The 12,618-nt window shown below is 40.9% G+C and overlaps 1 protein-coding gene across 1 annotated transcript; it reads right to left on the bottom strand.

The window, feature by feature from the left end:
- Positions 1-481: 481 nt before the first annotated feature.
- On the bottom strand, positions 482-10,977 carry LOC115376135 (uncharacterized). The gene is made up of 11 exons (XM_030075604.1): positions 10,824-10,977; positions 9,065-9,252; positions 7,813-7,953; positions 7,556-7,691; positions 6,908-7,082; positions 6,544-6,685; positions 5,188-5,328; positions 4,721-4,773; positions 4,574-4,609; positions 2,875-2,957; positions 482-828 (listed from the first exon to the last, which is right to left on the bottom strand). The coding sequence occupies exons 1-11, from the start codon at positions 10,938-10,940 to the stop codon at positions 760-762; spliced, it is 1,281 nt and encodes a 426-aa protein (XP_029931464.1). The 5' UTR covers positions 10,941-10,977; the 3' UTR covers positions 482-759.
- Positions 10,978-12,618: the final 1,641 nt, after the last annotated feature.

Raw genomic sequence — 12,618 nt, 5'->3', positions numbered from 1 at the left:
AATAGCAATCCTCATTGAAATACATAGAAACAATAATTACCAAATAATATTTTTGATCTGATTAGTTACAGATTACCAGTTACCTCAATAAAACAAGCAATTCACAATATCATGGGTTTTATTTGCTCGTAGATGCACAACTTGCATGCAAAAAAAAATCAACAAGATGTGACATAAAATAGAAAAACTGCACTGAAAAATAAACATAACTGGTTTCAGTTTTAAGATAATCTTATACAGTTAGGGTTATTGGGTTAGACGGGTAAAGCTTAAGGAATTAGCATCAGAAAAAAAAAAAAAAAAAAAAAAAAAACAGTGGATCCTTCACTTTGTGGTGTAAATTTTTAAAACGAGTGGCCCAAAAACACAGAGGCACTCTGTCCTTAATTGGAAAAAATGTACAAAAATACTAATTACACCGTTTACAGGACACTTTAAATGTTTGTATATCATGAAAGTAACTAGTAATATTTTGTTATTCTTTTTTTTTTTTTTTTTTTTTTACTAGTGAGTGAAGGATCCAAAGTTTCTGTAGCATCAGAATATGCCTGCACCTTCAAAAATCACTTCCTATCAGACCTGAGCAGCACTTCTACTCCACGGCCTTCACATTCGTTTAATTAATTTGGTGAATATGAACAAAATGCATCAAACAACAGGGACGTGAAAGCAGCTGAGGTTGCATCCTGACCTCGTTGCAAATCATCAAGCTCTCTTTTCCAAATGCCATGGGAGCGCCCAGGGGTTCCTGCACACCCTCTACTCGACCTTGACGAGGCGCAGAATGAAGTCGGCCGGCACCCCTCGCCGGATCAGCTCCTCTCTGAGCTGGAAAACAGAACAGAGGACGGTGCTGATTATTGGCATTTATGTTTTATTTGATTATAGTAGGAAGAGGGGCCCACATGCAGCAAAGGGCCCGGGGCCGGATCCATCAAACTGTGTGTTCGCACAAAAACCACAAATACACACATGCATTCTTTTTGTCAGATACAACAGATATAAAGCCATGTGTACACTGCAATTCTCTTTTACAAATCTCTGTCTTTGGGTAATTGTTTGCACGTGCACGAGCCCACTTTCAGAAAAAATAATGGCTCTTAACCCTCCTGTTGGCTTTAGATTTACCAACTCCAGTATCTTAAACCTCCTGAAAAGCTTTATAATAAAAATTGTTTGTGTTTTTGACTGATCTAAATAGCTTCATTACAAAAAACATAACCTAAGTTCTTGTGGGAATCAGGTTTTTCTCCCCCAAATGTCACATTAACTGTCACTATCAGTACTACTACAGGTGTGCTGATGTTAGGTGAGGGCCTTAAAGAAAATTTGAGACAAGTCAATTTTTTTGATGATATAAATGGCATGTTATAGTCCTCAGTGTCATCCAAACCAGCTAAAGCAAATGTGTGTAAAGCCTAGTAACACCTACAGCAACAAAATGTGTCCAGGACATTAAAAATAAATGTTAATTTTATTTTTACCCACTCATCCCCACTAAATTAGAAAATGTCAAAAAAAACAAAACAAAAAAAAAACAACTACAACAATAACAATGTTGATCGTGTTTTTAGAGATGTTAAACACTGAATTGGGTGAAATTGACCCCTAAGATAACAGGAGGGTTAAACAGTGAAGAACCTCTTTATTTAGGGGCTGGTTCCTCACACACTGCATGTGGTTCTTCTAAAGGTTCTTCATTTTTATTGGAGTTATTTGGTGGCAGCAACATGAAATTAGGACTGCAGCTAACAATTCTGCTCATTATGGATTGATGTGCAGATTATTTTCTCAGTGAATGGATTAATGTCTTGGTCTATCAACCATCAGACAACTACAGAGCCCCTTAGGGGACATAGGCTATGGTATACTTGTATTATTATTGTTATTCTTACAACCGCGCACCTGTCGCAAAATGCACGCCACCGTCCCTGCAAAGAGGAGTCCAAACATAATTGAACACTGTTTTAATAATTGCACTATTAATGGAAATATCCAATTCAACATTAACAAGCCCAAATAGCCTGATGTGACTTGATGATGGCACTAGATATAAAAGCAATCTTAGTGTCTGTGTTGCTTGGCAACCATTCTGTCCACTCTATCTTGCTTGGTGGAAGAATGAATAGTTCTCGATTTTATTGTGGCATTATTACCAATAAATTATTGATTTTTTTCTTGTGTGTTTATTTTATGGGCTATATGTAGAGTAACCGTTTTATAAAAGCAATAAGCCCCTTGAAGCCGTGAGTTACAGTGATTTTACAACGGTTGAGGGGCGTTCTTTCTTTCGCCGAGTTGTTTTACATACATGGGCCAGACGTGACCGTCAAACAGACCGGGGGGTCTGGCACCGTCTCGGGGCTTATTGCTTAAATAAACTTCCCTCTCCCACTCCATAACTCCATGCCACTCTATTGTTGTGTCTTACATTAACATGCTCTTAATGTAAACAGTTTTGCGAGGTCTCGCAAAACTTTTATAGAAAAAGTTTAAAAAAAAAAAATTGTCTTTTTTTTTTCCCACCCCACTTTTTTTTTTTACCATACAAAATTTTTTTTCCCACATGTCCCCTAAGGGGCTCCGTAGACAACAGTGAAAAATGCCACAGCGTCACAGTTGACATTTTTAATACCTCGTCTGGAACCCAATGAAGGAAAAAGGAACGTGGAGAAACAACATGCCAACAGCATATGCAGTGTTTGTATATACTCAGATTCAAATCCAGGACGCTGCAGTAAAGACTCAGCCTTGACAAGCTACCGGGCCTCCAGATAAGAGCACTTATCGTAAAGATTTCACTTTCCCTGAACAGCCACATAGTTGGAGGTGCAGATTTGATGCGTCAGTGCTTAATCGGAAAAAGAGACAAACCTGTTGCACGACGGCATTCCTGATGTCGTCCTCAGACAGAGGAGTCGCGGAGGAGAGGCTTGCAGTCAGGCCGACGGTGTGACCTGGAGGCACAGTGACTCACCATTAAGATGCAGAACGACAGCAACCTTTTTTCTTTATCATGTTACCACACAATACCAAGTGCAATATAAAGTAGAACACAGGTCGGTGTGGGAAGCTATCAGCCACAAAAGCTGGATATTTTACCGTGTGGCCTGTAACTAGTGATGATAACACCACCTCAAGTTTCTTTAGCATGTATTCCTATTTGAATTAACACATTTCTAACTCAGTTTTTACTGTATAACCGGTTTTAAAGCTATATAAATCACTTTTTGACTTTTTGAACTCAAAATTCCTCCAAGAAAAGCGGCGCTAGATTTAATATTTCATGGTGATTAATATATTAATATTCATGGGGCTCCCCTTAGGGTCAGCTGAGAAAAAAAAGAGCCATGTGTAAAACTGTACTCTCAGTTTAAAAAAAAGAATCTACTGATCTTTACGACTTGGAAACTTGGGATTTGCTGCTTCCACATGATTTCTTTCACCTTGCCATGGAAGATTTTGACGAGCATGGAGTTCATCATGGAAGTGTCGCCTTTATTAATATGAGTTGTTGTAGATCCCTAGTCTTCTCTGCACTTGTATGCTGTAAGATGTTAGCTATGATTCCTCAGTGATTTGAGGGAAAGACTCTCCTGTCATCGGGACAAGTCGTCAAAAGTTGGACTTCTGATTTCTCCAATATGGCACGGACGCTGTATAAGTGTTATGAATCCGCGCTCTCGCATCCATAATCCGTGACCTCGGATTACGGATCCATGCCTACGGATTTACAAACTGTATCCTTGGACTTTGAGGGCAAATCCGTGGGCTGGTTGGATTTGTAATCCAAGGGCACAGATTATGAATCTGAGAATGTAGATTTCATTCACTCATTCGTTCATTAGTCTGTCCCAGCGCTCACTGGGCAGAAAGCATACAGAGTTACTTTTTTATTCTTAGCTGACCCTACAGGGGGGCTTCATAAACATTTAATAAATGATCACTTTATAATGGTTTAGGTTTCATTAGTATGCAGGAGTATTAATGATATGATCTCTCAGTATTAATGATATGAACTCTCAGTATTAATGATATGAACTCTCAGTATTAATGATATGAACTCTCAGTATTAATGATATGAAGTTTGAGAAGCAGCTTTTAATGATATAATGGTTCTCATCTTGATGTTAACTGTGTTGGATGGTAATTCAAAATCTGTGAATGACTCAGCCTGGGCTGACTGTCACCTGGGGTGTATTTCTGAAAAATAGGCTTCCTGACTAATCTGAGTTTGTTAATCCTGAGTTAAGGGAAACGAGATTAGATTAACTGTAGGTCAGTCACGACGGTAAGTCTTGTGGGAGGTAGTTGGTTGACATCGAGAATGGTTTATCTTGGCAATCCCATCCACATTGAACCCCTAATTAATTTTTGCTGCGGCCCAACCAGTTTCTCAGTTGTCTTTCCTGCTTGGTAACTCTGGTTGCTCTCACTGGCTTTTCCAAGAAGTTAGAAACTAGAATAGCAAATTGCTTCTGTGTTAGAATATGGTATTTTTATACTTTGGTTTCCTTGGACCGCTGAAATCCATTGAGTTGCTGCCTAAAACTTTGGCTTTTGTCATACTCACTTGGCCCAGGGCTTGGCGTGGGAGCGGTGGGTGGCTCTGTTACCAAAACAAACAAAACAAAGATGAGATCCATAACACGCTTTGCACCACGACTTTGTCAATCCAGGAAATCAACGTTGGAATTTAAAATACGCAGAAGCCACTCACCGTCTCCGACGGTTACCGTCACACACCGCAGCTCCGAGTGGTACTTGCTCGAACTGAGGGGGGAAAAAATTAATTAAAGAATAACTCTCAAGCAAAGCAAATAATTCATCCCAGTTCCTCCCAGACTAAGGACACTTTAACACTTAGAAATACGACTCAATGAGCTTTGGGTAATTTAGCCAACCATATTTTTCACAAAATAAATTTATTTCATTGTAGAAAAGCTTTTCATTTATCTTACAGCACGGGCTCATAATCTCATACTAGTGCCATAAATAACAAAATGCGTCTAAAAATTAAAACTAGCTGTAATGAATGAAAATTACAAAACTATAATACCTGTGGTACAATGTATACTTGCATTGTTAAACACTATTATAATGCATGAGATTGAGTTTCATTCATTTTCACTAAACACCTCATAGGTTAATGCTCAGTTTAGTGCAGCAGAGCAGCAAAACACTGACCCCAGAACTGCCTGGACCACAAAGCAGATGGGATGGGTTTCTCCGTCTTCCTCGGCGGACGGGGTCCAGTGCAGAATGAACAGTCCCGTTACGTTTATAACTAGTGTGTTGTGCGGCCCGCTGAACAGCAGCTCCGAAACCCTGAGAGGAGAGGTCATGCCAGGTCAGATGATCAGTGGTGTTTTCCAGGCAAACAAAGTCATTCTTCAAGTCAAGACTGATCGACTGTCAGCACGTCTCGTCTGCCCCCATAGACATGTTCGGTTTCATGTTGCGTTTTGCTGCACCTCCATCACACCTGTATCGCATAGCTGTCTTTGAATGCATCAGTGAGAAATTCATCAGGTCACTTTCCTTGTGCAAGTCCTGAGCTTAATTATCTTTCTCTAATCAGCACATGAGACGGGTAGATATTCAGGATATCTACACTGTGGCATTTCAAACCTGCACCGAAGGTCCAGTCACACTGAAAGTGATAACTGACGCGCCTCATTTGACAGGCGTCAGCTGATAATCCTGTGGCACACTGCTGGCATCAGATTTAAAATGCCAAAACCACAGAAGCAGCAGTGTTTTAGGAAAAGGTCGCCATGAAAGACTATATGTAACCAGAAACATTGTGTATGGAGAGACAAAACCCGTCCTTGCCTGATTCGAGTGACAGGTTGCCTGTTGTAAAATAACAGCAGATCCGGTCTGTCTGCCTCTGTTTTGACGCCTCCGAATTGAAACACTCGCGTCAAAGTGGTTTGAAGTGCATCAAAACACTGAGAGTGCGTGCCATGCAACTGAAAACAATTGTTTTGACTGGAAAATTGGTTTGACGTGTCAAAATCGCTGCCAGTCTGTCAGATCCTTCAGCAATTTCAGAACCTGTTGATCCTGAAACCAACCATTGTTCTGCAATGTAGCTCCTCCCTCCCACTCCTCTCCCTAAAATGTAAAACCAGCTCTCTTCCCCTCCCACTTCACCCACCCAGTTTCATTCAAAGGGTGTCTGAAACCTGACATTCTGCAGACAAATATATCCAAATTTCAGTTCAGCCACAGAAAACGTTCATTCAAAGCAGCTGTTTACCTTGTTGCTTATGGCCTTCAGCTTCCCCACATTTTCAAATTGGATGTCCAGAGACTAAATAATCCAAGTTATCCAACAAGAGCCCCGTGAGAGTGAAATGTGACCCTCATTTCCACCCCAAAAACGTATTTTTTTCATTGTTGCTGACTCAGCCAAGCGAGGGTCGATCTCATCAAATTCATGCCCCTTGTCGAAGGTGGCAGGGAGTTCTTCCTGCCAAACACAAAGTGCAGCTTTAATGTCTGAACGGTCATTTTGCTCCTTTGCTGTTTACTCACGTGGCGTTAGCTGCCTCCGCGGAGATGATGATTTCCAGGGTTTGATTGACAGGAGTGTACAGCCGAGCTCCATGGGCCGGGGTTGGAGGCAGCAGCTTAGGCAGATAGTGTCCCTCTGTGCATGATGGCACCACAGGGTCCACTAAACAATGAAGAAAAAGAATACAGTTTGTTTAAGGGATGACCCAGGACAAGGTAGTCTTCTATGTGGAGACAAAGGATCCTTCTTCAGAAATCTTTATTTTTGCACGGCTATGGTGAATACTTAATGCGCTTCACCAGATAAAGCCGTGACATTATTTCTACCTCCAGGGCGGCTCTACCTTTGAGAAATGTTTTTGTGGCTTGATGAGAGTTGTCCTACCCCTGAAAACAAACTGGACAGGAATTTTGCTGAGAGCCTCGTTTGTAGTTCTCGCAGTCTCATTGCCGTTGGTCTGTCTGAGGGTGATGGTCTGGCGGGGAAAGTCCTCCATCATCAGCTGTACCGCGTACGGACCTTGAGGGCTGCTGGTGTTGCTGAATGACAAAGTGCAAGACTGCCAGAAGGAAAAAGGAAAGAAAAAGTGTCTCTCCATTTCGCTTCATTTGTTAAATGACTGTGAGTTCATTAGATCAGATGTATTAGATGTAATAAATCGAAATGCAAACTGGTGCAGTAATAGGCTACAGATTGTTTTTCTTTTCTTTTTGTGCTTGTTTTTAATCATTTTTAAAAGCTTAGACACCAACAAGCCTTCAAATTTGTTTTTTTTCTCTCTCATTTTGTGTTGCCAGTCATTTTGTAAGCACATCAGCCATTTTAAATACAGGAAGAAGAAGAAATTCTGGTATCAGTCTCAATCATTTTGTAAGAGTTGTTGCTATCTCATCACGAGTTAGAGATAATGAACACATGCGAGTCCTTGATGGACTGGACCCTTTTCTGAATGTCATCCGCTCTCTCTCCCCTGCCTTCCTCTCTCTACTGTCGCTATCAAACTAAGCGCTGTGGTGGACAGCGGAGACTCACTTCTGAGAGGCTCAGAGCAGACGGCAGTGTGCAGGGGTTACACTCATCTGATGTACTCCCATATCTGCATTTAACCTCGTCTCCGTCTGGGTCAAACGCCAGCAGGTTGACATTTCTCCGACAGTTTGAAGGAACTCTGAGAGAGAGAGAGGGACACAGAGAGAGAGAGAGAGATGAATAATAAATCTATCTATCGATCTAACATCATTTACATATGTAAAATGTACAACAAAAACAAGAGCAGTGCAGCGGCTCACCGCAGGGCCGGCAGGACGGTGGTCTGAGGCGACCTGTTGGCTTGGCCGGTGTCCGACCGGTTTCTCAGATCCACCACAGTCAAGGCTCTCCAGTTAACGATTCCATTTTGGATGCTGCTGATCCAGTTGCCCCCGCTCAACCTTTAGTGAAAGTTTATGGGAGATGCATGAGGTTAATGACTACATAGACACATTTCACCTACAGCAGCTTTTCTGACCTCCCATTCTAAATCCATAGGCATTAATATGGAGTTGGTCCCCCTTTGCAGTTTTAACAGCAGATAGTTGTGCTATCCGCATTTTCTTATACAGAGCATTATTTAATTCACAGCACAGTAAAAGAGAAAAAAAATGAAATTCACGTCCAAGGTCAACAAAGCACAGAAATGTTGCTCTTCATGAGTACTGGCATTCCAGGTTGTACTGGGAATTTCCAGTATGCTGCTACCAGTATATGTCTAAATGAATCATGCCAAAATACCAGAGCACGCACGGCACCTTGATCAGCTCATCAGTCAGTGAGAGAAAGAAAATCCACACCGTAAGACCCCAAACAATCCCATACCGTCGGAGCAGCACAGGGTTTATGTTGCCATATTTTCAGCCTCCAACTTTTGTAAAAATGTCAGAAAACCTTTTAATATGAGAATGCATTGACCTAGTTTACCGATAATCAAATCTACAGAAGTCTGTGCAACTTTAAAGTCCCACTGATTTGCTTTTTCTACCGAAAAAGTTGTGGATCTCGAACTGGTTCAGTTCGAGATTCTTGGACCCAAGGCCCAAACTAAGTAACCGGCCTGCATTTCCATCAGTTTTTGGGATGGAACCACTGCATCATCCGAGCCCTCATACATGGAATAACTAACCCAGATATTCTGAGCCTGATGAGCGTCAGATTGAGAATTATAAACAATTTTTTTTTTTTCCATTGGTAGATGTGTATGTAAATGTGAGGGAATCTCTGTTTCGGGTTGGTAAAAACAGTTTTAACCCAGACCACAAAGTTTTCTTGGTAGTCATCTCCATCTTTCCCTGTAGAGCCACACAGGGCCACTCAGTTCCCACCTGAGAACGACTAATTTCTGGTTCCAGCTGAGAACCAACTTTTCCGTTCAGGACTCAATCTATATTTGATGGAAATGAGTGAGAATTGAGAATTTGGTTTACGAGATGGCATGATAGCATGAGAATTTTTGTCTTAATTATTACTATTTTAATTGTTATTGTGCTTGTGTCATGGTGCACTCACTGCATCTGAAATGGAGCGTTGGTGGGAACCTGCCGAGTCATGATTCCCTCCCTCTGGCACCATTCACTGCTGCTCTCCTGGTCCACGATGTTCAGCACCAAGGTCTCACTCCCACAGTTCCCACTGAAACAGTCCCATGTGTCACGATCCGTGCATGAGCGAAAACTGAGTTTATAGCGAAGGACCACCTGCAGAAGATAGATAATCAGATTCTTTATCTGTCCCCGTGGGGAAATTGGTTTGCAGCATCATCATAAAGGCACTTAGCACAATGCCATATTAGGGCCACTGTTAGGGAAAGTAAAATTATGGATCCACAAGAGTAGGGATCACATTCAGAGAAAAAACTCAGAGATTAAAAATCGTAAATTTCCAAGAAAAAAAAATACCTTGCAGAGTTAGGAGCAAAACAGAAAACAAACAAGAGCCACAGACAGGATGGGGGGCAAACTCCCACCCACACCAGCTGACCAATAGCTTGTGGGACAAATGAAAATTTTAATCTGTTTATAGTGAATAACAGGTGGCCTTATTGATGGCAAAAGTTCATGTGAGGAGGCGAGTCGGTGCCTGTTGTCAGCCACAATGTTGTTTGTCTTATTTATTAATTAATATCTCAGTAGATGATTCCTATATTTCTATACCTGCTGATTTTCTAAGCATTTCTCCCCCTTTTAATGCAAAATTGTTCTGGGTCTCAATGGCATTTCCAGACCAGCAGACGACGTAGAAGGTCAAAACACTTTCAGAAAAAGCGAAGTAAAACATTCAAAGTGTAAAAATTTCTTCAAAAAGTACATTTCTTGCTTTGTCTCAGTGCACATGAGGTCAGACCACAGATCCCATGTAAGCACAATGCCTAGGTATCAGTAGTCTGTAACAAACTGCCTTGGCTCCCCATTTATAAAGGTATGATTAGAGGATTACCTGACAGCAATAAACTGCATCACAATGATATCTCTACATTATGAATCACTGCTGTAAAAAAAAATGGTTTATGAAGCCAAGGTGGTGGTAATTGTAATTGTGGGCTGATGTGGTTTTTCAGGGCCGATACTGATGACGGTGGTGATTTTTGGTGGCGTGTTTGTGCCTGTGTTCAAACATCTCTCCGATTTAGTGCAAAAAAATGTTCAGAATTATACTCTTATCAGGATTAAGAAAAAGCCTCAGCAACAGCATTTAGACCTAAAATAGTCGACTGAAGACTGCCAGCTATCAGACCAAGCACAAGATGAAAAAGCGTAGGTAAGCGAGAAGGCCCATGCAGTGCAAGAGGCAGAATATTAATGTTTGACCGGCATAGATCCAAACTGTTGTAATCAATTAGGGGAATTTTCCACAAGCTGGAATTTTCCACTATACCTTGAATCCATCGGTCAGAATTTTTCAGTGCTTATGAAAATACATTAACTCATGAAAAGCCTTTTTTCCAAGAAGCAGACATCAAAATAAATTTTGTGGTGGAAATATCATTACCACAATTTCTTTATTCGATATTTATAATATAAACTGCTTATTATCCTAAAATATAAATCAAATAAATGAATAAATAAACCTTAACAGTTTTTTTTTTGTTTTTTTTTTGTTAATTTCAGAATTAAACTTTTTTGACAGGAGGCACATTCTGTAACACAACTCGTTACATACAGACATGCAGTCATTTTGTGTTAGCTGTCATTTTGTTACAGGTGTTATTATTATTGTTATCAATATCATTATCAATAGTGGGGGTGTGAGTTTAAAGCTCTGTACATACCCTGACAGATCCGTCTGAATTGGTGTTTTTGAGGTTGAAAGTCATCACTGTCCCATAAAAATGCGATGCCTGGGCGCTGCAGACCAGCAGCAGCAGCAGCAGCACAGAGATACACATGGTGACTGTAGTAGTCTGTCCTCACACACACACACACACACTCTCTCTCTGTCTCGTAAAGAGTGCCTCTGCCTGCTCTAATGCTTTTCTGCCTCACAGAAAAAAAAATGTTTTGTTTAGGACAAGGAAGTGAAGTGGTATGAGGAAATACCTGATATTCGTGAGAATGCGATGGTGGAGATGTGGTTGTTTATCTTGAAATCGTATTAGTCACCAGGTGTAGCCGACCTGGTGGCCTTGGCAGTGGAACAGCAAACTCCCTGCCTTTTGTAGGTGCCTGCTAAAAGTAATCAGCGCACCGGACTTTTCATGCCCTCTAAAAAAGTGAAGCAATGTCGTTTATGTATTTACTTTATTTGGTGTAAATGATAGGGACAGAACACATTAATGAACACCAATTTAAACATGCTGCAGTTGATAAGAAGGCTATTTTGCATCCACGGTGCCCAGGCAGGAAACAAGAAACAGGCAATGTAAATAACAACGTGCAAATTCATGCCTCGACAGCTGTGGCTCCCAAACCGGTCCTCATTGATCCCCTGACCTGCAGGTTTTTGTTTCAGCTCTGCTCTTTCAAGCTTGAGCCATTTACGGGCCTCGTGCTGACTGGCTGAGACAGGTCTACCTGAATAGGGTGTGCATGCAGGTGCAAGGGGCTTAACGGCTTGAGGTGTGTGTGTGTGCAAAAGCAGAGCTGCAACAAAAGCCTGCAGGATAGGTGGTTCTTGTGGACCAGAATGGCAACCACTGAAATACAGGAATTTCAGATATTGGATATTGTAGATAGATAGATAGATAGATAGATAGATAGATAGATAGATAGATAGATAGATAGATAGATGGATAGATAGATGGATAGATAGATAGATAGATAGATAGATAGATAGATAGATAGATAGATAGATAGATAGATAGATAGATTACTTTATTAATCCCCAAGGGGAAATTTAAAATGTCACAAGCAGCAGCAAAGGGAAGAAATACATGACAATGTAAAGAAAAACAACACAAATCATGGGACACAGAAGTAAAATACATAAAAACACACAGTGATAATAGATAATAAATATGTTGATAAAAGGTGCGTGTACACTCTGTATTTCTCTGTATTTGATATGGCAGAAACTTCCAAATGTTGGGCTGCAAGGTACAGGTGCTGAAGCAAAAAAAAAAAAAATATGTTTGTGACAGCTGACTGGCCCGGTTCACAGGGGTGTGAGGTGTGAGGGCAAACCATGTGACTTCCATGGGCAAGCTGCTGTTTATTTCCCTGCCCTGTGTCAAATTCTGTGACACCACCCTGCCTGACATTTGAGCCAAATTTCCTTTTACATAACTCCAAGTTTTGAAAAATGCATTGTGTACTTGTCAGTTGCAGAGCTTGATTGATGCGTCATCACATTTATATGGAGTGAAATATTCAAAGCCAACATGTCAGAGTTTTATGGCTGACTGATGACTTGTGTGTCATTTTATACAAATTTCCTTGTACTTCAAGAAGAAATATTTGACTTCTGTGATAACCTGGTAATCTCCAGTAGAGATTAAAATAATCTGAGAGGCAACCGGTAAAGCCACAGTTCTTTTGCCATGTGTTTGTTTGACCCGCACAGGTTTTCTCTGCCAGATTTGAACCAGAGAAGCTCCAGAGAAGTCACAAGGCTGCCTATCTGATGTG

This window comes from Myripristis murdjan, chromosome 18 (assembly GCF_902150065.1).
Source record: "Myripristis murdjan chromosome 18, fMyrMur1.1, whole genome shotgun sequence".
Classification (NCBI taxonomy): Eukaryota; Metazoa; Chordata; class Actinopteri; order Holocentriformes; family Holocentridae; genus Myripristis; species Myripristis murdjan.
This window is presented reverse-complemented; position numbering and strand designations above follow the sequence as displayed.